The sequence below is a fragment of the Manis pentadactyla genome, chromosome 14 (genome assembly GCF_030020395.1).
Source record: "Manis pentadactyla isolate mManPen7 chromosome 14, mManPen7.hap1, whole genome shotgun sequence".
In the NCBI taxonomy this organism is placed as follows: Eukaryota; Metazoa; Chordata; class Mammalia; order Pholidota; family Manidae; genus Manis; species Manis pentadactyla.
This window is the reverse complement of record NC_080032.1, coordinates 5,383,852-5,408,495: the sequence shown is the minus strand read 5'-3', so window position 1 is coordinate 5,408,495 and position 24,644 is coordinate 5,383,852. Positions and strand designations below refer to the sequence as shown.

Below are 24,644 nucleotides of genomic sequence, written 5' to 3'. Positions count from 1 at the left end.
TAGCAACATCCACCAAGTGTCTCTGCCTCCTCAGCGCTCTGACTCTCCCCTTCAATAAGCCAGATTTTTGAAGTTCTTTATCCTTCATTTCCAATTCAACTTTTTATCCCATTCCACTGTAGTCTGACTTTGCCCCTGTCCTTCCACTAGGAGCTGTGTTTGTCTTGCTCACCGTCCCCTCCCTTATCGCTGACTTCTGTGTCCACTTGGGCATGGATGGCTGAACTGCACAGCCTGTCTCCCGTTGATGCACCTCAGACTCCCTTCACCAGGTGTGGCCAGTCAGAAAGGAGGTAGCTGTGAAGGGACGGGAGTGGAAATCGGATGGAAGCTGCTTTTTCCTTCTTCTGGGACCATGAGCGTCTTTAAGGGGAGTGCACACCTGGGGGAAGGGGAGGACACTTCAGTGAAGTTCCTTCCTTCTTAGCTGGAAGTGAAAGTAAGTGGAGGAGAGGTAGATGTGAATGTCACCTTTTCTAAGTAAGTCAAAATTTGTGTCACTGATTCCTGAAAACAATACCATACCAAAACAACTTATCACATTAAATGTGCATGTTAGTTGATAATCACACCCTAATCTTAGGCATGAAATAATATGTCTTAAAAGTGAAAATAATTGTTACAATAAAAAGCATTTAAAAATTGTTAGTAAGCATTAAACTTGTCAGTAAGCTCCTTAGTCAGAACAACATTGAATGTTTTGAGCAGAAATGGACTTTCGTATGTGGATCCAGACTAAGCAGATGCCTTGAAGGCATCTCACCATGGCTTCTCTCTCCTTCCTGTCTGTTTCGTGCACCTTGAGTACACGCCTACTTGCACATGTGCAGTTTTTTGAAATGACAAGGCTCAGGCTTTTTCTGTGATTAAGCCTTGACTTTTTTCAATGGAGTCTCCTTCCAAGTCTGCTTGGATACATTTAAGTGCATTTTTCCGATTATGTTTTATAAGTCATAGGAAGTTTAAAAACATAAATGTTGAGGAATTCAGTATTGGATCAGCCTATTGCATTGTGATTTGTTTAATTAAAACATTTCTTATTGAATTTCTCTTCTGCATTTTGTTTGGTGTTTATAGTAGATGGCCTTTTATCAGATTGGTTTTTGGTTTTGATTCCTTTAGCAGTTTGTACTTTCTGACTCCAGTGTGGCCAGTCTCCTAACTTCAATTTTTCCTTAACTGTGTGATTCTTCTTCCTAAGTGTTTTAATTTTATTCTTGATTTGCAATTTTAAATTTACAATTTCCTGTGTTTCGATAAGAGATAAATGTATTTAGATTGCTTGGGTTGAAACCCTTTCTGAATTTTTAGTGGGATGTTGATACACATAAAAAATCAACTAATAAGCAATTTCCTTTTTAAAAACAGTTGTGATTCCTGATTCTGAAGGTACAAGTTGAAATTTTGAATTTCCAAAAGCAAGCTTCTAATCCACACACCTTGCTTCTAAGCAAGGCTCACAGAGGTAGCCTGACTGGCTTGGGTCATGCAGATGTGCCAAGCCTTTGACCACAGTCCAGGCCTCTTGATTATCATTCCTGTGGACTCCCTACCATGTATTTCCAGTATTTCCTGGTATATAATTTTCAGTGGGAAAGAACCAGAAACAAGTGTTATTTGTTGACATCTCTGTACCATAGTATATAATTTAATGTGAGTAGTAGTAAGTAAACACAATCTTTAGTCATCCCTTATAAAGAGTTTCTCTTACAAAGTGTCTTTGAGTTGCTGCTTTTATTTTAATAAGGCATTAGTCATCCTTGGGGCATGCAGTGTGTTCTCCTGAATTATGATAGCTCACATTTATCCCGGCTTTACTGTGGGCTGCCACCCTGCTAAGCACTTCAGGTTCATTATTTTATTTAATCCTCTCAGCGTCCTTATGAGGTAGATAGTATTACTAGCCCATTTTATATATGAGGAAACAGAGAGTTCAGAGAGGTTAGATAATTTGCCCAGGGATACAGATTTGACCATACATAGTAGGGCAGTCTTTCTGATACTGGTTATTAAATAGGCACAGTAGATTTAAAAATATCAATTAAATAGCAATTTAATAGTTTTAAATACCAGTACATTTTGTGTAACACAGTGGGGGAAAGGGTCTAATTGGAGGTGAATAGGGGGAATTCAAAGGAAAAAGTGGCAGCCGTACAGATCCTGGTGACTACAGGAGGGAGGGAATGAATGGAGGTCATCACTGTAGTTGTCCCACTGTGCCAGGGCTGAAGGTGCTCACAAGGGATGGTCCAGCTCCTAGTAGTTCACATGACAATCCACTCAGCGTGGATCCTACTTGATGCAGTATCATGACAGTTAAGAGAAGGTCTTAGGGTCTTTTTGTCATTACTTAAACTTGATTGGTGTGTTTTTCATGGATGGTTAAGGAGGGTGGAGTTTCTGAATCACTGAAATAAATTGCCATCCCTAATCTTGGATAGTTGAACCATTTTTCTGACCTTTTAGCCCTGGTGAAAAAACTTATGGAATGAATATGTTGATATTTTTTCTTTTTATTTGTGTACCTATTACTCTGTATAACTCCATTAGTTAGGTTTTATCAACTCCTCTTTGTGGGAGAGGAAGCAGAATTGCCAAAGATAAAAAGTGATGAAGTGATTAGCCCACCGTCAGATGGCTTGTATGGCAGAGCTGGAGCTTGAACCCAGCTCTCCTGACCTGTAACTTCAGTGCTCTGTTGCTGTTTCTGAGACCCAGAGGGAGGCTCTAGTGGTACATCCGAGTCTTATCATTGTCCTCTATGTTTTGAGTTCCATGAATTATACTAACTTAAAAGGGTTTTGGAGTCAGAAGGTACCTTTGAGATTCCTTAGAATCCAACCTCCTTTTATTGTAGGCGAGGCTCCTGAATAGACCTGTGATTTAGATTGAGGACAGTGCTTGTTAGAGGGAGAACTAAAGAGTTTTAAGTCAGAATTTAAAAATATCCCAAAGGCTGGAATCTTGAGCTGAATCTGACCAAATGAAAATTTTAATGGGTACAAGTGTAAATTTTTTCAGAATGTAAATTGCAAAGGTATGAAAAGGAGAAAAGTGGGGTGTTTACTGTACAATTTCTTCAACATTTTTGTGTGTTTGAAAATTTTCATAATAAAATGCTAGGGGAAAAAGAAAAGTGGCTCTGCAGCAGTTTGTGGGAGAGATTTGGCCCCGTTAGGTAGTGCTGGACTCAGTGTGAGCCTCCCTGGTAGCTCCTAGAGAAGCAGGTCTTTCTTTAGATGAAGTTAAGGGAATCTCATTGTCTGGGTCAAGAGAACAGTCACTCTGAACTCTGCTTGCCAGACCAGGTTTGTCTAGTATCAGCGCCCAGTTCTGAGGGTCCTGTGCTCCACGACACGGAGAGACACAGGCAGTGTGAGAGCTGGAAGAGTGGCTGGAGATTCGGGAGACTGAGATGGGGCAAGGACAGGCATGGCGCCGTGGGTGCAGGTCCTGGGAGAGCTGTGGGGGTGATGGTGGCACTTCTGTTTGGAGTGAGCTGAGTCAGGTCAGAGGGAAAGAAAGGGAAGGAGATGCCCTTGCCGTTTCCTCATGCCTGTGGCACTTGGTCTGTCCTTGGCAGCAGCATCCTTTGTTCGGGAACTACAAACCTGATGTAGGGCTGCACCGCGCTTAGTTGTCTGTGGTTCGCTGTCCTGTGCCAGGTGAAGGCCAGGGCTGGACGGCCTGCCGAGGCCCTTCCCCAGCAGTCCTCCTTTTGATGTTTCTGTATTCTAGCTGACCCACGTCCTCAGAGTTCTTCAGGTGAGGCCATGCTCTCCCACATCTCTGAGGTTTGCCTCCCACCCCCTTCCCCAAAGACAGAATTTTTGCAGGAACTAGATTTTTTTCTATACCTGTTGTGCTTTGTGTACATATACTTACCTTGTTTTCTCAGTAGACTTTATAAAGGATGAAGACCTGTTCACCATTTATGTACCTTGTTTCTTCCACTAGACTGTGAACTGCTTGAAAGTAGGTATCTTTTGACTTAAACATCCTTACATGTCCCTGTATTTATTTAGGCCTTGTCTCACTAGCTTCCCAGAGAATTGGTATTTGGCTTGTCATGGCACAAAATAAGTATTCAGTGACTGTTGAGTAAACAATGACTTTCTTCATAACTTTTTAAGTACCTTCCAACAGTAGATGCTTGTAGCTGAAGATTTTTGTCAGTCGTGTTGCATGTGGTATTTCCTATAAATGGCCTCCAAGGTACTTTTTATTTTTAAAATAAACATTTGATTTTTTAAATTTTAGTTTGATTGTGTCTGTGGTTTAATTTTTAAATAGTATTTTATGTACTATACATGGAAGGTAAGAGATGGCCCTTTATTTGTTTTCCTCAGTAGGTTTTAATTATAGGATCTCTATATAGATGTAAAGGAAACTCAAGCTTCCTGTGTGGCTGCAGATGTGTAATTAGCTTCAGGCAGGACTCCCGGAGCTGCAAGTCCTGTCCTGAGAAGCTGTGAGTACCGGGACGCCTGGGTGAGAGTTCTGGCCACCAAGATAGCAGCCTTCTAAGTGCAGGGTTATTTCTATAAATGAGAACAGTTGTGTCTCTTTCTATGCCTACCAAATAATTATTTTAAATAAAAATGTAGCACGTATAGATAAGTTAATATGATCATAGCTAAGAATTCTACTTTCATAGCTATAACTTAATACATAGCTAGACCTGGTAATGAATTTTCTGCTCTAAAAAAGATAGATTTTATATTAAGTAACATGGTAATTAGTACCTTCAAAATGAAAAAAATTCACTTAAGAATACCAGCACTGACCCATAGAATAAGTAGGTAAATCTAGAAGGGGCTGATTGAGCAGTATGGTTTTAGTGTTACTACATTTTGTTCATATCTTGTACAGTATTCATCGAGATAAAGAATTGCACATTCCTGAGGAAGCTCTTTGTATGGTTGTGTTGGAGGCCATGTGGAGCTGCGGGTAAGGTGTGGGGTTTGGATTCAGACTCCTGTCACTTAAGAATGGTTGACCCAGGTAGAGTTACAACCTTTGAGACTGAGTCCCTTCATCTATCAGTGACCATGTAGGCCCTTGTGAGTATCTAGTAAACTGTTGGGTATGGCACACCAGCGACATGGTGCCTGCCCTGTCGGAGGAGCTCAAGGCTTTCAGTGCCTTCCCCTATTTTGGGAGCAGTATTTTTATTTTGATATTTTTGGGAAGTACTACTTGAGAAGTACTTGTGACCACTTCATGGATTATTATAGTTTGAGATTAATTTAACATATGTAGAAAGACAGGATCCATACAGTGTTGGTGAGGAGAGCTACTCCTCCCAGACTGACTTTGCGGGACTAAAGGTGGTGATGGGTGCTGACACAGCACCCTTGAGCAGGGTTGGGGAAGGGACAGTAGTAACTAACCCTACTAACGGGTACTGGAGGTGCTGTGAACTGTGCTGGTCCTTTCCCTCCACTCTAATTTCCCCCGTGTCCAGTAGAACTAGAGGAGCTCTAGGCAACGTCTGGACCAGGGATTCCATTTTCTTAACCAGGTGCACACCAAGATCTACTGGTAGATCACAGTCTGTTTTTGAGGATCCTTGTCCTTAGATAGAGGTCATTTTAGAAAATTGTAGAAGCTTTTTTGGTTGTCTGAATGGTTGCTGGGTACTATTGGCATTTAATAGGTAGGGGCCATGAAGTCTGATTCAGAAGGCCTAGGAACTAGAAGAGCTGATGATGTAAGTTCCAGTCTGAAAATAGGCAATCTTGAGACCCAAGAAGAGCCAGTTTCAGTTCAAGTCCAAAGACAGGGGAAGACCTACTTTCCCAGTGTAAGTACTCAGTCAGGAGTTCATCTTCCTCAGACTTTTTGTTCTATTCAGGTCTTCAATTATTGGATGAGGTCTGCCCACATTAGAGAGAGCAATCTGCTTTACTCAGCCTATGAATTCAAATGTTAATCTCATTCAGAATCATCCTCACACTCAGAATAATGTTTGACCAAATGTCTGGGCATCTCATTGCTCAGTAGACATAAAAAGTCCAAGAGTAGTTCATCCTCTTAGACAACTGCACTATTGACAGCATGCATGGTAGATAGCACGGTGTCTGGGTTGCCAATACTACCAGATGCTGCCCGAGTCAAGACTATAGCTGTCAAAGTCACAGTGATTCAACTTAGACGCGTAGATAGTTTTGCTTGAACATTTACATGTTGAAATTCATGTTTATTTTATTATAAATTACTTTTATTTTTTATATAGTTGGCACATTAAGTAGATTTTTTAAGAAAATAGGTATATAACAAATAGGTTTTCTTTGGATTTCATTTCAGTAGTAAAGGCATGTTTACATTTGTTAGAGAAAGGGAGTTTTGGGCCCAGTGTGGATGAGGACCACTGGTCTAAGAGGTCTCTTGAGTGCCAGGCTGTCAGTCATCTGGACCAGCCTGCATCTCAGCATCTGTAAAGCTTTTGGCTGTATCTTCCTTCTGAGCTCCACTCTATCAGGTAGCTTTCAGTGTTAGGATCTACTTCCCAAAAATTATTGTTTGATACTTCTCATTGGGTTGCTTTTTTATATAATAGCTTTATTGAGATTTTAATTCATATGCCGCACAATTCACCCACTTAAAGTGTAAAATTCAGTGTTTTTTAGTATATATACAGGGTTGTACAACCAGCATCACAGTCTGGTTTCAGAATATTTCATCCCAAAATGAAGCCCTTATGTTCATCGGCAGCCAGCATCCATGTCCCTTACCCCCAGCCCCTGTCAACCTCTAATCTACTTTCTGCCTCTGTAGATTTGCCTCTTCTGGGCAATTTGTGTAAATGGAGTCATATGATACCGATTCTTCCTGTCTGGCTTCTTTCATCTGGTATGTTTTCAAGGTTCGTCCATGCTGTACCACGTAGTGCTACTCCATTTCTTTTTTGTGCCTAAGTAATATTCCTTTGGGTGACTTAACCATATTTTGTTTATCCATTCATCAGTGGATATTTTGATGGACATTTGGAATTGAAACAGTTATTTTGTGTGCAGAAGGCATGTAAACAGAGAACTATGTGATAGTAATATGTAACCAATAAGTAATAAATACATGCTAATAAGTAAAAAGTAATTTAGATGCTAACAAAGAATTTTGTCATAGTTTAATTGGGAGATATTTTTGAGGTTGTTTGGGTTGTTTCCATTTGGGGGCTTTTATGAATAATGCTTCTATAGGCAGTTGTCCATAAGTTTTCATGTGGACAAATGTTTTCATTTCTCTTGGGTATATATCCAGGAGTGGAATTGCTAGGTCATGTGGTAAGTCTGTTTAAACACTTGAGGAACCTGCCAGACTGTTTTCCAAAGCGGCTGCACATTTTGCATTCCTGCCAGCAGCATGTAGGAGTTCTAGTTATTGCATGTCCTCTTCAACACTTGTTACTATCTTTTTGATTATAGCTGTCATAAGGGTGGGAGTAGTTTTAATTCTGGGACAGAGACAGGAACAAGAAAGAGATAGTCTGTTACTTTGTCCAGTATGGTAGCCAGTATGTAACTTTAGTAGATTAAAATGAAATAAAATTTAAAATTCAGTTCCTCAGTCACACTGGCCACATTTCAGGTGCTTAGTAACCGCAAATGGTAGATGCTACTGTATTGGGCAGTACAGGTATATGAATATAGAATGTATTTGCCACTGCAGTTCACTTCTGTGGGATAGTGCTAGTCTAGGAAGAATTAATTTGACAGAGGCTGGAGGAGTAGACGGACTCCTAGAGGGTCTGAGTGTTGTTGTAGAAAGGAGTGCAGGCATGGAATTTGGAGAAGAGAAGAAAGAAACTTTAGGGAGCCATTTGCAAAATGTGAGGTTTAGAAAAGAGAAGGTAAATAAAAAGGAAAAGTGGGAAGTTGTACAAAAGGTTCTGGATTTTGGAACCTTATTAGGAACTTGGTTTTTCTACAGGTACCTTGAGTTTGTGGTGGGCCCAACCTAATTCCTTCATTTTACAGGTGAGAAAAGCAGAATCATTGGCTGGCAGGGGTCAGTACAACTGTATATTGTACTTGTTGTGGGAAGCGACTTGAGATACACACACACACACACACACACACACACACACACACACACACACACACTTATTTATTTATGTATGTATGTATGTATGTTGCAGTATCCTCTGGGAAAGTGTAAGAAATAGATGGTAGAACTGAACCAGAAGGAGTACTCACAGTGGGCAGATTACTCAAATGGAATTGGAAAACAGAAAGCTAAAGGCTTAAGAGGGAGTAGGTAATTTGATCATTAGTATATATAACATTTTCTATAAGGAATAACCAGGAAGCTGGAGGAGAGTCTCTGAAGTTCCACTGGGTTTCAGTTGATAATAACAGCATTGTTTTTGCTCAAAGGCCTTATCATGTTGAAGGTGGAGCAGAGCCCCCTTCACCCTGTCTCACTTTTCCTGCCACCAAACCAGTTGGTACACTTTGTATTATGTCAAGGCAAGATAAATCTGGAGTGTTTGAGCCCAGTCTAGGTAAAATATTCATTAAGGATATTGGAATGAGCCTTTTCTTTCCCAAAGGGTTATTCTGTAAGTTTCTCTTTATTAGTATGTAGAAATCTTCATAAGATTTCTGATCTCTTTTTGTGCTCAATATGGTTCTGAGAGTTATCATACATAATCTTTACATTAAAAACCGGGCTTCGTTTTTGTTAGTTGTATTACTCTACCCAAGCCAGTTCTTTCCAAACATGATATCTTTCCAAACATGATATTACTGTGGGAACTCCTTTTCCAGCTCAGTTAATAAAGATGTATTTAAAGGTTTATTTATCTGACTAGCTGTGTGTGCCACCACTGTTACTCCCAGTCCTCTAAGCTGTGAAATCACATACAAACCATTTAGGTGGAAAACTTGTCATATTCCTTATAAGTATATAGAATGCCCTTATTTTCTGAACCTAAAATTGAGGCTTATGTTCTGATAAAGAATTTTGATGCTGCATCTTGATAAAAGAGATATGCTGGTAAATATATTTAGATCCTGAATGTGTTGGGTTGCTGGTATATTCTGCTTATGTGTGGATATCACAATCTATATTTGAAATTAATACTTTGTTAGATAATGTGAAATGTATGATCAACTTTAAATACCTGCAAAATGGCCAATTCTCCAATGCCAGGACGATTAATGCTTTATTAAATGCCAAAGATAATGCATATTATGTCTAGCCAATTCCATTAGAATATCTAGTATATTCTTTTTCCTGACTGAACTAGAGCACAAAATAATTTCAAATTAATGATATTCAAGAAGGAAGTCTTGAAAATAGGGTGCGTTCTGATGAATAAGCCTAAGAACTTTTCAGATTTTATTTTCTGTGGCAACATATAGCTTTCAAACCTTTTTATTTATCACATGGTAAAACTCTTCAGAATTTCTAAACTTCTAAATTTAGAATTTCTAAAGAATGTTCTTCCAGTTTTGTTCTCATATCATGCCATTTCTTTCTACAGATTTGCTTGTAAATGCATCACGAAGAGGCAACCCAGAATGAAGAAAGCAAGCAGGAGTGTTGGCTCAGTGCCTAAAGTGTCTGGGATAAGCAAAACAGTAGAGAAACCTAAACCTGAAAATAACCCTTCGGCATCTATAGGAGGCAAACTTGTAAGACCTGGAGCTGCAGCATTATTGTCCAAGGTATTAATGTGGTGATGTTTGAATTTGTGATGGATTTAGGAGCGAATCTTACTATAATGTTTGATTTACTAAACAGACATTGTTTAGGGGTTGGGTTCTGCTGGCGCTGGGAACGCATAGCCTTTGAAGAGAGTTCACAGGGTGATGAACTTACTTGCTCTGGTTAGTCTGTCTTTCTGAACAAAACCAGATAGTAAGCTTGTCTTGCCAATGTCTTTCAGCCCCAGACAAGTTCACTATGGATTCAGTGAGACTGAAAAATGACAGTGGAATGTTCTGGGGTGAAAGGGTTTATACCCAGCTTTATTCTCACAGTGACAGGTCAGTCACTAGAATCCCGTCCACTCAGAGTAAGTCTGCGTGCAGCAAGCCAGTCTCTGCCTCTGAGCCTCTCTACCTGCACAGCCGTCTCAGTCTCCGTCCTCGGCGCTGCCACCACTCCAGTCTCTGCTGTCCTTTAGCCGTGCAGCTGCCCTCCAGCTGTGCCCTGTGTCGCACAGAGCACTGGACGGAGCTCTTTATTATATAGAGTCAGTAGCAACGAATTGCCTACACGTGTATAGTGAGCTATCTGACCAAGGCCAGGTGAGAATCCTGTCCATAGGAACCTTCACTTCAGCCGCAAGGCTTGTGTGTGGTACATCACTGAGCACCTGCGTCATGCAAGGCTCTGTGTTGGTTTGTGCTGGAGGTAGAGTTAGCTCTGTGAGGCTTGCGGAGTAATGAATGGAGTAGTCACATACATGAATAACTAAAATACACGCAAAAAAGGCAGATGCTCTGGGAGAGCAGGAAAGCAGTGCAAGCACTTTCAAGTAGGGAAATACTGTTTCTAGCCCAGGAAGGTTTTATGAAAAGAGCATGTATGCTCAGCTGTAAAGGACCAGCAGTAACATTCCTGAAACCCCTAGATGGGGGTTTCTGTTCCCTCCCCAGCCCCTTACACACCATGAACTGCTATTTTCTTCCTGACAGCTGATCCAGTTTGAATCCCAGTAAAATTGGGTGATAATAATTTAATTAGGAAACTAACATAACTAGTTTTTGTTACACTCCTTAAGAGGTTGGTTTAGTTCTTACTAGTGTAGGATAGTGACCATGGACTTCAGGAGCAATAGACCCAGGCTCAGCATGGCCTTCATAGGGCCTTGGTCAGGATGAAGTGAGGGGTATGTGAAAGGGGTTAGCACAGGGCCGCGCACAGCAGATGCTTAGTGAGTGACAGGCAGTAGCATTTTTGTTGGTTAGCTCTAGAAACTTATTTCAACTCAAGACTGATTGCTCAAAACAACAGTCTTCCCATGGGTGTTCTGTGTCCGTGTTGGTTTGGACCATTCAAGGGACAGGATGACTCCAGGCCCTTTTTCAGCTGGTCACGTCATAGATTCATTGGCCAGAGATCTACATGGTTATCTTCTAGTCTTTCTCAATCCACAGTTCTTTTATTCTTTGCTTGTTTGTTTTAGGGAGTTGGTGTTTGAGTAGAAACTTTTGACTCTATGGAGAAAACCTGGAAAGGGTTTCTACTAGTCTGACAGGGAGAAACCAAGCACTGCCTGAAACATGATCTGTTTAAAAGCCTTTTGTCCAGGCAGGACTTTGATAGATCGTGGTTTAATTATTTTAAGAAACACCTCACAAGAATAGCTGATGAGGGACTTCATTATATGTGTTGAAAGATCTAGCAGGAAATGCTGGTTTTTCTCTTCCAGGGTTGTTGAAACTGAACCCAGGCTTATTCCACAGGCTTGGAGATGTCCCCAGGTTTTCTCCTTGCTCCTACATCCCTGATGAGCTGTTGGATGTCCTCCTGTGGCCTGGAGGATGGTACCAGGAGTAGACCTTTGCCCTGCTTCCGTCAGTCTGAATCAACACTCTAAACTGTTTCCTTGGTGGCAGTGCTGCCACTCTTTTGTGTAAGATAGCTGGCATTTCCTGACCTAACTGGTTACTCAGTTGCTGGGGCTGTCTTCAGAGTGGAGTGCCTGTGTGACTAGTGACCTGTTACGTGACTGGAAGAACAGGTTGAAACATTGGCACTGGATGTGCAGTGCTGCCTTCCACCTGTTGACTCCTTATCAGTGGCAGGCAGTGTCTTTGAAGGTTTGCTACGGAGTGTGCATGGAGCCGGCATGTCAGCTCCTCTGAGGCTTGAATCTGGAGTTGATGGTAGTTTGGTTTTGAACCGTGAGTACTTTTTCATTGTGAGGTAGAACAGTGTGTCTGCTGGGTGCCAGCAAATGCTGGCTGTTCACAGCTTTGGCTCTGCTATGTTGGCTGACTGTTTAAATAGTTCTGTGTGTGCATGTGTGTGTGTGTAGTGGAGTAAGGGTCATAGAAGGGGTGAAACTATTTGGGAACACTACCTAGACTGGAGCAATTGCTTTTACTTAAGAAAGGAGAAGAAAAAAGTCACTAAGTGAAGTAAAAAGGCACAGAAAGAAAGAAGAAAAGAGTGAAAATGGGCAGAAGAATTGAAAATATCAGAAGCGTTTGGAGACCCCACAAACTTGCGTTATTTTTCAAAGTTTTCATATTGCACCGTGCTTCTCTAGCATATAGACACCTCCCACAGTCTGAATTCCTGTAGCTGTGATGGAGCCCTGATGATTAGTCACATGAAAGAAGCATTTGCCTTTTAATCATGTAGATACCATGTGCATGTACTCATCCTGTCATAAGGGCTCCCGCACGTGAGTATCTGTCACTGTGCAGTATTTGCGTGACACTTTTGCAGTGGCAGGGTATGAGGACGTGCACTTCTTAATTTCAAGTATTGTTTGAGGCTAAATCTAGTTGAGATACAGGGGAAGGGACCCTTCTGATCCAGAGCAGCTCACTGCTGATGGGAGCTTTTGTAAGTATAGAATGAAGCTCTACTGATGTTTATAGTGAGTTTTAAGGAAATTGTTCCTGTTCTTATGAATAGCTGTGCCCTCTATCTTGGAGCATTTGTATGGATAATTCTTTGTCACAGCCAGCCGGAGGGATCATTTTCGTACATGCCTAACCTTTCCAGGTTTCACACACTGCTCAGGTGTTCATGGTTTATCCTTGTAGAAGTAGTACTTGTTTTCATTGTCCCAGGAATACTTTTTTCTAAAACTTGATAGGTGAGAATTAATAAGCTGTGGTTACTTCAGTTAGAATCAATCTAAATAATTGATGACTCTTCACTGATTATTTGTGGTCATACCTTTTCATTGCAAAAGTTAATTAACAATATGATTGAGCAGTCCATCTCCGAAACTTGAAAGGTAAAATTTAATCTTAAATTTTGAGACAAAGGTGCAAACTGTGAAACTTGGACTTTATCCTGAGAAGCATCAATACTTTGGTTGTTGTATTTCATTATTTCATCTGGAAGAAATGTTCTTACCAGATGATTTGTGTTTTGCACTTGTTAAAAAGTAGACTAAAAATCTATTCCTTCATCAGTTTCATTTATTTGGATTGTTGTTGGGGTGTTTATGTGTATGAATGCACATGTATTTACAGACCTGTATAACAAAAATTAAAAGAAATAGGAAAAAAGCCTGCAGTTAGGTTCATGTGAAAGGCAGGTTGGAAAGGACAGAGTTGTGTTTTGTTTTGTTTTCACTTTTTTGATAAAGTATGACATACATCAAGAGAAGTTCAAAAACACCATCTGTGTTCATCTTAGTGAATTACCACAAAGTGTGAGCATACAGTACAGCCAGGTCAAGAAACAGTACATCTGCACCTCAGCCAGTTTTGGATCTTCATGTAAATGTAACCATACACTGTTCTTTTCATGTGTTCCTAATTTCCTTAACTTAGTGTTACAGCCCATGATGCTCATCCATATTGTTGTCTATCTCAGCAGCTCCTTCTTCATTGTTGATCACAAATCCATGGGATGGTGACATGTCATTCATTTGTACTACTGTTGATGGACGTCTGCAGTTTCCATTTTGTGGCTGTTAGAATAATGTTGATATGAACCTTATACGTATCTTTTAGTACACATGTGCACCCACTTCTTTTGTCCCTGTAACAAGGAGTGAAGTTACTGGGTCATAGGGTGCAATGGTTCAGCTTTAATAGATAGGGAGCCAAATCATTTTTCAAAGTGGTTTCAAAGTTTACACTCTTGGTTGCTCTGCATTGTCATCTGCACTTAAGTTTGTCTTTCATTTTAGCCATTCAGGTGTGTGTAAAGGGATTCTGAAGTGGCATTAATTTGCATTTGCATTATTGTCGATGAGATTAAACACTTTTTCATATCTTATTTTTATGTGTTTATTGGATATTCAGATATCATCTTTTGTGAGGTTTCTGTCCAAATCACTGCCCATTTTTCTATTGTGGTTATCTTTCTTTAACTTTTTTTTGTGTGTGTGCGGTAAAATACACATAACGTTTAACCATCTTAACCATTTTTAAGTATACAGTTCAGTAGCATTAAGTACATTCATATATTACTGGGCAGCCATCACCACTGTCCATCTCCAGAACTTTTTCATCTTGTGAAATTGAAATTCTTTGCCCATTAAGCAACAAACCACCCCATCCCTGGCAACCACCATTCTGTTTTTTGTCTCTCTGAATCTAAAGTACTTCATATGAATAGAATCATACAGTTTTTTGACTTTTTGTGAGTAGCATATTTCACTCAGAGTTCATCCGTATTGTAGCATGTGTCAGAATGTCTTTCCTTTTTAAGACTGAATAAATTCCATTGTATGTATATACTGTATTTTGCTTATTTGTTCTTCCATCAGTGGACACTTGGGTTGCTTCCATCTTTTGGCTATTTTAAGTAATAGCTGTGAATGAATTCATCTCCTAGACACCTTGCTTTCAGTTCTTCTGGGTATATATCCAGAAGTGGAATTGCTGGATCATGTGGTAGTTCTATTTTTAATTTTTTTTAGGACCCTCCATAATGTTACCTACAGCAGGTGCACCATTTTACATTCCTGCTGGCAGTGCATAGGGGTTTCAATTTTTCCATGTCCTCACGAGCACTTGTTTTTTGTTTTTTAATGCTAAAACTCCTGTAGTAATGGGTATGAGGTCGTGCAGTGTCTTTTTTTGTACTGATTTATAGTTCTTTCCCTATTCTACATGTGAGCCCTTTGTCATTTATACGTGTTGCACATATATTCTCCCACTCTTTGCCTTCTCTTTTTCCTTCTTTAGTGGTATCTTTTGATGAATGGAAGTTCTTGATTTTAATATAGTCCAGTTTGTCAGTCATTTCTGTGTGGCTAGTTTTGTGTATATGTTTTGTTTATGAAATCTTTTCCCATCCCAAGGTAGAAGATAGTGTCTTATACTTTTTTATAGGAGTGTTGTTATTTTACATTTTATATTTAGATCCTCAATATATCTGGAATTAATTTTTTAAAAGCCTTTTATTTTGAAATGCTTTTGAACTTAAAAGTTTTAAAAGATGTATACAAAGAATTCCAGTATATCTTTACTAAGATTCCCTATATGTTAACTTTTCTTCATGGTTAGTCATTTTCCTTCATACATACATGTAAACATACATACATAATTTTTTTCTTGAACTGTTTTAAGTATAAATTGTACAGGTAATGCTTCTTTACTGCTTAATGTTTCAATATGCATTTCCAAAAAACCAAGGACATTCTCTTTTATAACCATAGTACAAGCATAAAATCTGGAAATGAACACTAATAAAATGCTAACATATAGTCTGTAGACTTTAAATTTTGCCAATTGTGCTAATGTCCATTCAGCAAAAAAGGTAATTTTTTTCTGATCCAGGATCATGAATTGCATTTGGTTGTTTTGCTCACTATCATCCTTAAATTTGGAATAATTCCTCAGTCTTTGTCTTTTATGACTTTGACATTACCAAAGAGTATAGGCTAGTTTATTTGGTAGACTGTCCTCCAAATTTGGGGTTGTTAATAATGCAAATTAATTCCTTGTGATTATGTTGGGATTATGCATTTTTGGCAGAAGTCCCATAGAAACCATGCATTTCTGGAGGCATGGTGTGTCAGTCTGTTCCCTTCCTGGTGATGTTAATTTGGTGTGTTCTAGGTTCTCCACTGAGATTACTATGTTTCCTTTTGTAATTAATAAGTATCTTGTCAAAATACTCTGAGACTTTATAAATTCCCTTTCTCAACTTTCACTCTGGTTTAGCCAACTTTTGATTAATTCTTTCCAGAATAAATTATTACTATGTTTTTTGCCAAATAATAATTTTCTGATTCCACCCTGCCTTCTGCATTAATTAGTTGGCATTCTACTATAAGGGTTTTTCCTTTTGTCCCACTTCTTTATGTATTTACATTAAGTGTGGATTATGGATTTCTTATTCAGTGGTCTGTTAACTGTTAACATCATTTATTTTGAATCTCAGATTGTCCCCAGTTTGACCAGTGGGAGCTCCTGTTAGCTGAAGCATATCCTTTCATGTGTTCTGATTCTTTGAGCAGTTGCTTAATTTCTGGCATAAATTTTCTACTATACTAGCTCCAGCCTTAGAATCAGCCTTTTCTGCAAGGAGGCCTTGTTCCTTTTAGTGCAGGATGGAACTTAAAAAAAAAAAGCTCATTGGTTTTGAGTGTACTTTTGATTCTAAGCCCTCTGGCAACAGAGATAGGAAATACACTGCATACATACAATCTGTCGATTTTTGTATCTGTTTATCTCCATATATATTAAAACCTGGAGTTCACACTTATATTTCCAGTTCCAGTTGACATACAGGGTTTATACTTGCCACTTTCCATAATTGTAATCACTTTCTCTGACAGAAACTTGGCTTTCACTAGCTATAATATACTTATTTTCTGAATCCTAGAATATACAGAATATAGAGAATTGTTGACCATGCCACTGCAAAAAACAGATCTACCAGCTAGAGTTCTTCCACTTTTTTGTTTTTAGCTTAAGAACTTGAGGATTTATGGCTGAAATACTGTGTTCAAAAGATAACTTGGATTGCCCTCCCTTCCCTCCCCATGTGGTTTTGTTACTTGTTTGCAATGCATTTGTTCCTGCTGAATTCCATTTTTGGGTTTCCCCAACCCTTGTTAATTAATTTATTTACTGTGAACATGTGAAACACAACCATGGTTCCACACATGAGAACTAGAAGAGCAGGTGTGTTCACAGACGTGACTCTCCCCTCCCCAATTCCTTCTTAACTCTGTTCCCACCCACCCCTTGGAGGTAAACAGTCTAATTTGTTTTTTGTGTATCCTTCCTGTGTGTCTTTTGCCTATGGGAGCAGATGCATGTGTATTTTTTTATTTCCCCTTTCTTACACAAAAGTTGACATAATTAGATATACTTTGCACTTTGCTTTTTTTCACTTAATAGATTCTAGAAATCTCTCCATACCATTGTATAGCAGTCTTGTTATGTTTACTATTTCTGTTTACTAGTTCTGTAAACTATAGTAGTTTATTCAGCTACTTTTCTGTGTACAGGCATTTAAGTTCTTTCTGCTGTTTGGCAATTAAAAGCAATGCTGCAGTGAATAATCTCATGCATATGTATTTTTGTTGGAGGTGTGTCCTTAGGTTAAATTCCTAGAAGTGGGATTGTTTGCTGGGCAAAAGGTGACTACATATGTGGCTTTGTTAGATATTGTCAGATTTTTTTCAGAAAGCTCTATCAGTTTTCATTCTCACCAGCAACTTAGCAGAGTGCCTGTTACCCCACATCCTTCCCAAAAGAATGTGTCATACTTTTTCATTTTTGCCAGTCATTAGCTGAGAAGTGGTAATAGCAGTGGTGGTTAACTTGCATTTTTCCTCTTGTGAGTTAGACTGATCTTTTTATGTGTGTGTTAATTGACTGTGTGTGAATGTTCATTTTGCTCACTTTTCTGTGTGGTTTTTGGTCTTTTCCCCTTGATTTTTTTTTTGGAATAGAAGTCATGCAGGTCTTTTTTCTAATTGACTAACATGACCTAACACAAAATGGAATTTCTTCAACAAAATCTTAAAACATACTATTTTCCCCTTGATTTTTAAGAGTTCTTTGTGTAGTAGGGATATTAGTCTTTTATCCATGAGATATTGCAAATATGCTCTCCCAGTGTCTCTTCTTCTTTTTTTTTTTTAACATTTATTTATTTATTTTGGCCATGTAAAACTTCAGAAAACTCTTTTCAAAGATTTTATTTTTTATGTAGTTAAATTTATCAGTTCTTTGTTTTATCATCCAGAATTTTGAATCATAGTTAAAAAGCCTTGGCATTTATTTTTGGTATGGTGTGAACTAGGGCTCATTCACTCTTTTTCCCTTTGTGAATACTGGGTAGACCTAGCACTGTTTATTAAAAATGTCAACTTTTTCTGTGCTGGTTCTTTGGTCGTAAATCAAGTGTATATATACGCAGTTTCTTTCTAGATTCTATTCTGTTCCACTGTTTTATTCATGTGCCGACACTACTGTTGTGGTTATTAGGATAATTGTAGAGCTTTTGATTTGGTGCTCTGATACATGTTTAACTTTTCCATTATTCAAAGACAAATTATAAACAGCAAAGTGTGATGATTAAGCCACTTTTCATATGACTATGAAGGGTGGTTTTCAGATGTAATTATGAAAGAAGGAGTGTTTTAACTTACTGAGGAAGAAAAATTACTTCAAAGATAATTTTAACTTTTATTAACACTATAAAATATTTGAAAATGTAACAGTATGTTCAGCTTATTTGCTGATAGATAGATGAGGGACAAATTGACAGGAAGGACGCATAACTTGATTTATGATTTTTTTGCATCATAGTTGATGACCAATTTCAGTAACAAACTAGTCCTTAACAATCCATAATTATTAATGCAATAACCCCCTTGACTTGTTATATAATCTAGATTTTTGATAGTGTGATAATCCTAAATTACCAAAACTTAATTCTGTTTAGATCATTCAAACATTAATTCTTTTCTGCCTCTTTTTTTGTAAAATAGGTTGAGCTTCCTAATGGTTTTATATTATAACCTTCATAATTGAATGGTGAGGACAGAATCTACTCCATATGGAGTCACTGACGTTTAGAACTGGAAGAGACTTTAGAGATTAGTTATTTATGAACTAGTTTAATTTGTAGAAATGAATTCACTGTGATTATCGAAGGGTGGGCATGGCTCCAGATAGAAAACTATATAAATCAGCTCATTTGTGCCTTCACCTTAATGGGACAGAACTTTTTGGTTCTTTCTTTAAAAACTATATCTCTTCCTTCTGCTCTCCCATCTTCTATCCCTCCTTCCCTCTTATAGATCTTTACTCTGTGTTCACTATTATTTCTAGAAGCAGAAACAGATTCTTTCACCATTTTTCCTAAGTAACAATTTTACACCCAATCTAACTATCCAGAGTGCTTGTTTTCTTTTTAAAAAGTTCATATTTTGTCAGTCATCTTTATAAAATATAAATAAATTTTACAAATGGTCTTTCTCAAATAGTATGATCATTTAAGCTGGTGAACCCTCACTCTAACCATAAAATCTCTAGTTTTTAATTTATATATTACAGGCCTTACAAAAATCAGCTTTTAATTTTGGCTGAAATTAGTAGATAAATAAATTATCTACTAATAAAATAAGAAAAATTACAGATTAATTTCTTCTAGATTATGGCTCCATCATTGACTCACTTTAGAGCAATGAAGATGATTTCTGACTCTCAGTAGAAATCACATTTATACAGATAAATGGCATTTCCTGTGGCATTATGTAACTTTTCTGATAGCCCATGAAATATCACTTAAATGATCCCTGTTCATAAGGTGTGTCCTAGATGAAAGAGTAATAAGGGGGGTGTCTTCACATTTTCCCATCCCTCCCTGAATCTAGCACATGTGGGTACACAGTGGGCTTTCATAAGATTTTTGATTACACATGTGATCTTCATATTATAAAAAGAAGTGTAGAATTGTTTATAAACCAGAAAAGAGGTTCTGTTTCTGTAACATGGTGTGATGCACTCTTTGGTAACAATCAAAGTCTTTGTAGAGCTCTTTGAAGTCAATATAAAAGTTAAGAGCATTGTTTAGTCTGAAAATACAATTTAATCTTGCTTCATCTAGTCAATTTATTTTTATTTTCTATTGCTTCTAGACCAAGAGCAACGATGACCTTTTAGCTGGAATGGCTGGAGGGGTGACAGTGACTAATGGTGTCAAAGGAAAGAAAAGCACCTGCCCTTCCACAGCATCTTCAGCATCTGCTCCTGCCATGACCACCGTGGAGAGCAAGGCCAAGATTAGCACAGGTACGGATGGCATTCAGCATGAGAGTTTAACTGCACTTTTGTTTGAATAGGCAGAATGCGTTGGTATATATGGGGTTCTGTCTAATTACAAAATCTCAAACATGTACTAAAAAGTTGGTTATTTCAACCCTGTGTACTCATCACTCTTATCAACTGATGGCCAGTCTTAATTCCTTGACACCCATTTCCCCTTTATTATTTTGAAGCAAATTCCAGATGTCATATAATTTCATCCACAAATACTTACCTTTAAAAGGTAAGGATTAATTTAAAAATAATCACAATACCATTTTCAGTCCTAAAAATAATTAATAATCATTCCTCAAATCATAAATTATTCAATAAGTATTTAAATTGTCAACTGTCTCATAAGTGTTTCATATATATGTTTACTGTCTTTTCAGATCAGGATTCACTTAAGGTTCATATATAATTGGTGATATGTCCCTTAAGTCTTCTTTTTTCCATCTATGGGTATCCTTTTTTTCTTGGAATTTAAATTTTGTAGAAACTGGTTATTTGACCCGTAGAGTTTTCCCATGATCTTGGTTTTGATGTCATATCCCTGTAATGTCCTGGACCATGTTCCTTTGTTCTTGCCCTTTACTGTGAATGTCACTGGATCTCGAGCCTTGATGGGATAGATTCAGGTTCCTTTTTGTTTCCCCTCAAGACTCCTCCTTGGGTAATAGTCATCCATCATCAGGCACATTCCATGATGTTAGCAGCCTTTGATGATCAGCACCTAGATACAGTCATTCTGGTGCTACCATTCTTTTTTCATTCATTATCAGCAATTTGTTTTTAGATTTGATTGAATCTATAAATTAACTCATCCTATAGTCCAAGGAGTAAATGCCATCATATTTTTTCTTCTAACACTTACAGAAAAAAAACCTTAAAACTTAGAGTAAACATAAGATCATGTGTTTATAGTAAAACAGCAAATTGGCAAAAATTGTAGTAGGGAGGGTGAGGATTAAAGATGTTGGCATGAGAGATGAGACAGAGACCTCCTCCTAAAACCACATATAATACAAAAATATAATTAATACAATTAATCCTGAAAGAGCAACAGGGAAGAAGGCTGTGCCAGACTGCATACACCTGGACAAAAGAACAGACCTCACGGAACAGGGTAACGTACCAAAGCCATGACCCAGTGGGACCCAAGCCCTTCTCCCACCCAGCTCACTGTCAGGAGGAAGAGAAACAGAGAGGGTAAGGAGTGGACTGCTGAACACCTAGCCCTGGAGATCTGCTCTGGGAGCATGAACCTACATTGCATGGTACTCTGGTGATTAGTGGGGTTGGAAAGCCAAGACAGGCAGAATACCTGGAGAGATTGAGATTCTAGCTGCTTGTAGAAAACAGGGATCCATATCTGGCTGCTCTGGGAGGGCAGTCTGAGAGACTTCCTAACAGTGAGAGGGCTGCTAAAGGGGCAAGGACTGAAAAAAGTGTCCGGGTGCACTTTGCCCAGCAGGTTGGGAACTTTCAGGATCCTCAGGCACTCCATCCCCCTGGCTGGCTATGCAGCTCCAAGTCTCCCCACCGTGATACGCAGCCTGCTGTGCCTTCCTCCCGGCCAGCCTCCACCCGACTCGCAAACCACCAACCCCTGCCCTGGCGTCAGGACAGCCAGAGGGAGGCCCCACCTATAGCAGCTACAAACACAAAGCATAGAGGCTTACACACCTATGTGTTCGGCCCACTGGTTCTGGCAGTGGAGACAGGCATAATATCCGGGAAGCAGGAAACAGCTCTTTCCTCCCCACAGGCACCAGCACCACTCCCCTGCGATCCCTGACATCACTCCAGGGGCTGAGCAGCTCCAGAGAGTAGAGCTTCTGGGCCCTAGAGGGCGCCACATACAAATATGAAGTGTCAAAGAAACCTGGTTCAAACAAAAATTTTCTCAAACACCAGAAAAAGGCTCGAGTGAGACTGAACTAATCAATTTTCCAGAAAGGATTTCAAAATAAAAATTATAACATGCTCCTGGAGGTACAGAAAAATATTCAAGACCTCAGGAATGAATTTAGGGCGGAGATCCAATCATTAAGGAACACAATGGAAGGTTTTAAAAGCAGATTGGATATGGTGGAGGAGACGATAAATGAAATAGAAATTAGAGAAGAGGAATGCAAAGAAGCTGAAGCACAGAGAGAAAAAAGGATCTCTAGGAATGAAAGAATATTGAGAGAACTGTGTGACCAATCCAAACAGGACAATATTCATATTAAGGGTTACCAGAAGAAGAAGAGAGAGAAGAAGGGATAGAAAGTATCTTTGAGGAGGTAATTGCTGAAAACTTCACCAATTTGGGGAAGGGAATAGTCTCTCAGGCCATGGAGGTGCACAGATCTCCCAACACAAGGGACCCAAGGAAGACAACATCAAGACATATAATAATTAAAATGGTAAAGATCAAGGATAACGACAGAATATTAAAAGCAGGCAGAGAGAGAAAAAAGATCATGTGCAAAGGAAAACGAATCAGGCTATCATCAGACTTCTCAGCAGAAACCTTACAGGCCATAAGGGAGTGGCGTGATGTATTTAATGCAATGAAGCAGAAGGGCCTTGAACCAAGAATACTCTATCTGGCAAGATTGTCATTTAAATTTGAAGGAGGGATTAAACAATTTCTAGGTAAGCAAAAGCTGAGAGAATTTACCTCCCAAACCACCTCTACAGTGTATTTTTGAGGGACTGCTATAGATGGAAGTGTTACTAAGGCTAAATAGCTGTCACCAGAGGTAATAAAACCACAGTAAAGAAAGTAAAACGGTTGATTACTAAACAAATGCAAAATTAAATGAACTACCCCCAAAGTCAGTCAAGGGATAGACAAATAGTACAGATTATGATACCTAATATATAAAGAATGGAGGAGGAAGAAAAAGGAGGAGAGAAAAAATAAAGAACTTTTAGATTATGTTTGTAATAGCATACTAAGTGAGTTAAGTTAGACTCTTAGATAGTAAGGAAGTTACCCTTGAACCTTTGGTAACCACGAATCTAAAGCCTGCAATGGCAATAAATACATACCTGTCGATAATCACCCTTAATGTAGATGGTCTGAATGCACCAATCAAAAGACATAGAGTCAGTGAATGGATTAAAAAAACAAGACCCATCTATATGCTGCCTACAAGAGACTCACTTCAAACCCAAAGACATAAACAGACTAAAAGTGAAGGGATGGAAAAAGATATTTCATGCAACTAATAGGGAGAAAAAAGCAGGTGTTGCAGTACTTGTATCAGACAAAATAGACTTTAAAATAAAGAAATTCACAAGAGACAAAGACAGACATTACATAATGATAAAGGGGTCAATCCAAAAAGAGGGTATAACCATTATAAACATCTATGCACCCAACACAGGAGCACCTACATATGTGAAACCAGTACTAACAGAATTAAAAGGGAAAATAGAATGCAATGCATTCATTCTAGGAGACTTCAACACTCTACTCACTCCAAAGGACAGTCCAACCAGACAGAAAATAAATAAGGAGACAGAGGCATTGAGCAATACATTAGAACAGATGGACCTAACAAACATCTACAGAACTCTACACCCAAAGCAGCAGGATACACATTCTTCTCAAGTGCACATGGAACATTTTCAAGAATAGACCACATACTAGACCACAAAAAGAGCCTCAGTAAATTCAAAAAGATTGAAATTGTACCAACCAGTTTCTCGGACCACAAAGGTGTGAAACTAGAAATAAATTATGTAAAGAAAACAAAAAAGACCATAAACACACGGAGGCTTAGCAACATGCTCCTCAATAACCAATGGATCAGTGACCAAATAAAAAGAGAGCTCAAACAATATAGGTAGACAAATGACAACAATAACACCGCAAAATCTGTGGGACGCAGCAAAGGCCGTGCTAAGAGGGAAGTATACTGAAATGCAGGCCTACCTCAGGAAAGAAGAACAATTCCATATGCACAGTCTAAACTCACAATTAATGAAACAAGAAAAAGAAGAACAAATGAGGCCCAAAGTCAGTAGAAGGAGAGACATAATAAAGATTAGAGCATAAATAAATAAAATCGAGAAGAATAAAACAATAGAAAGAATCAATGAAAGCAGGAGCTGGTTCTTTGAGAAAACAAGCCAACTAGATAAACCCCTAGTGAGACTTATCAAGAGAGAAAGAGAGTCTACATACATAAACACAATCAGAAATGAGAAAGGAAAAATCACTATGGGCACCACAGAAATACAAAGAATTATTAGAGAATACTATGAAAAATTACATGCTAACAAACTGGATAACCTAGAAGAAATGGACAACTTTCTAGAAAAATACACAACCTTCCAAGACTGACCCAGAAAGAAACAGAAAATCTGAACAGACCAATTACCAGCAAGGAAATTGAATCGGTAATAAACTACCTAAGAACAAAACTCCTGGACCAGATGGCTTCACCGCTAAATTTTATCAAACATTTAGTGAAGACCTAATACCCATTCTCCTTAAAGTTTTCCAAAAAGTAGAAGATGAGGGAATACTTCCAAACTCATTCTATGAGGCCAGCATCACCCTAATACCAAAACTAGGCAAAGACACCACAAAAAAAGAAAATTACCAATATCCCTGATGAAAATAGATGCAAAAATTCTCAACAAAATACTTGCAAACTGAATTCAAAAATACATCAAAAAGATCATCCATCATGATCAAGTGGGATTTATTCCAGGGAT

The 24,644-nt window shown here is 38.6% G+C and overlaps 1 protein-coding gene across 6 annotated transcripts in view; it reads left to right on the top strand.

Moving 5' to 3' along the window:
• SPECC1L (sperm antigen with calponin homology and coiled-coil domains 1 like) overlaps positions 1 to 24,644 on the top strand; it is a 129,301-nt gene that overhangs the window by 18,150 nt on the left and 86,507 nt on the right. For 3 of the 6 annotated variants that reach the window (XM_057492234.1, XM_057492230.1, XM_057492229.1), the window contains 2 exons: positions 9,491 to 9,674; positions 19,760 to 19,913. In XM_057492234.1, the coding sequence (XP_057348217.1) occupies positions 9,528 to 9,674; positions 19,760 to 19,913 (301 nt within the window). In that variant the 5' untranslated portion in view covers positions 9,491 to 9,527. Of the gene's footprint in view, positions 1 to 9,490; positions 9,675 to 11,702; positions 11,862 to 12,412; positions 12,532 to 19,759; positions 19,914 to 24,644 lie in introns of those variants that run through there. The other 3 variants (XM_057492232.1, XM_057492231.1, XM_057492233.1) reach the window with 3 other exon arrangements.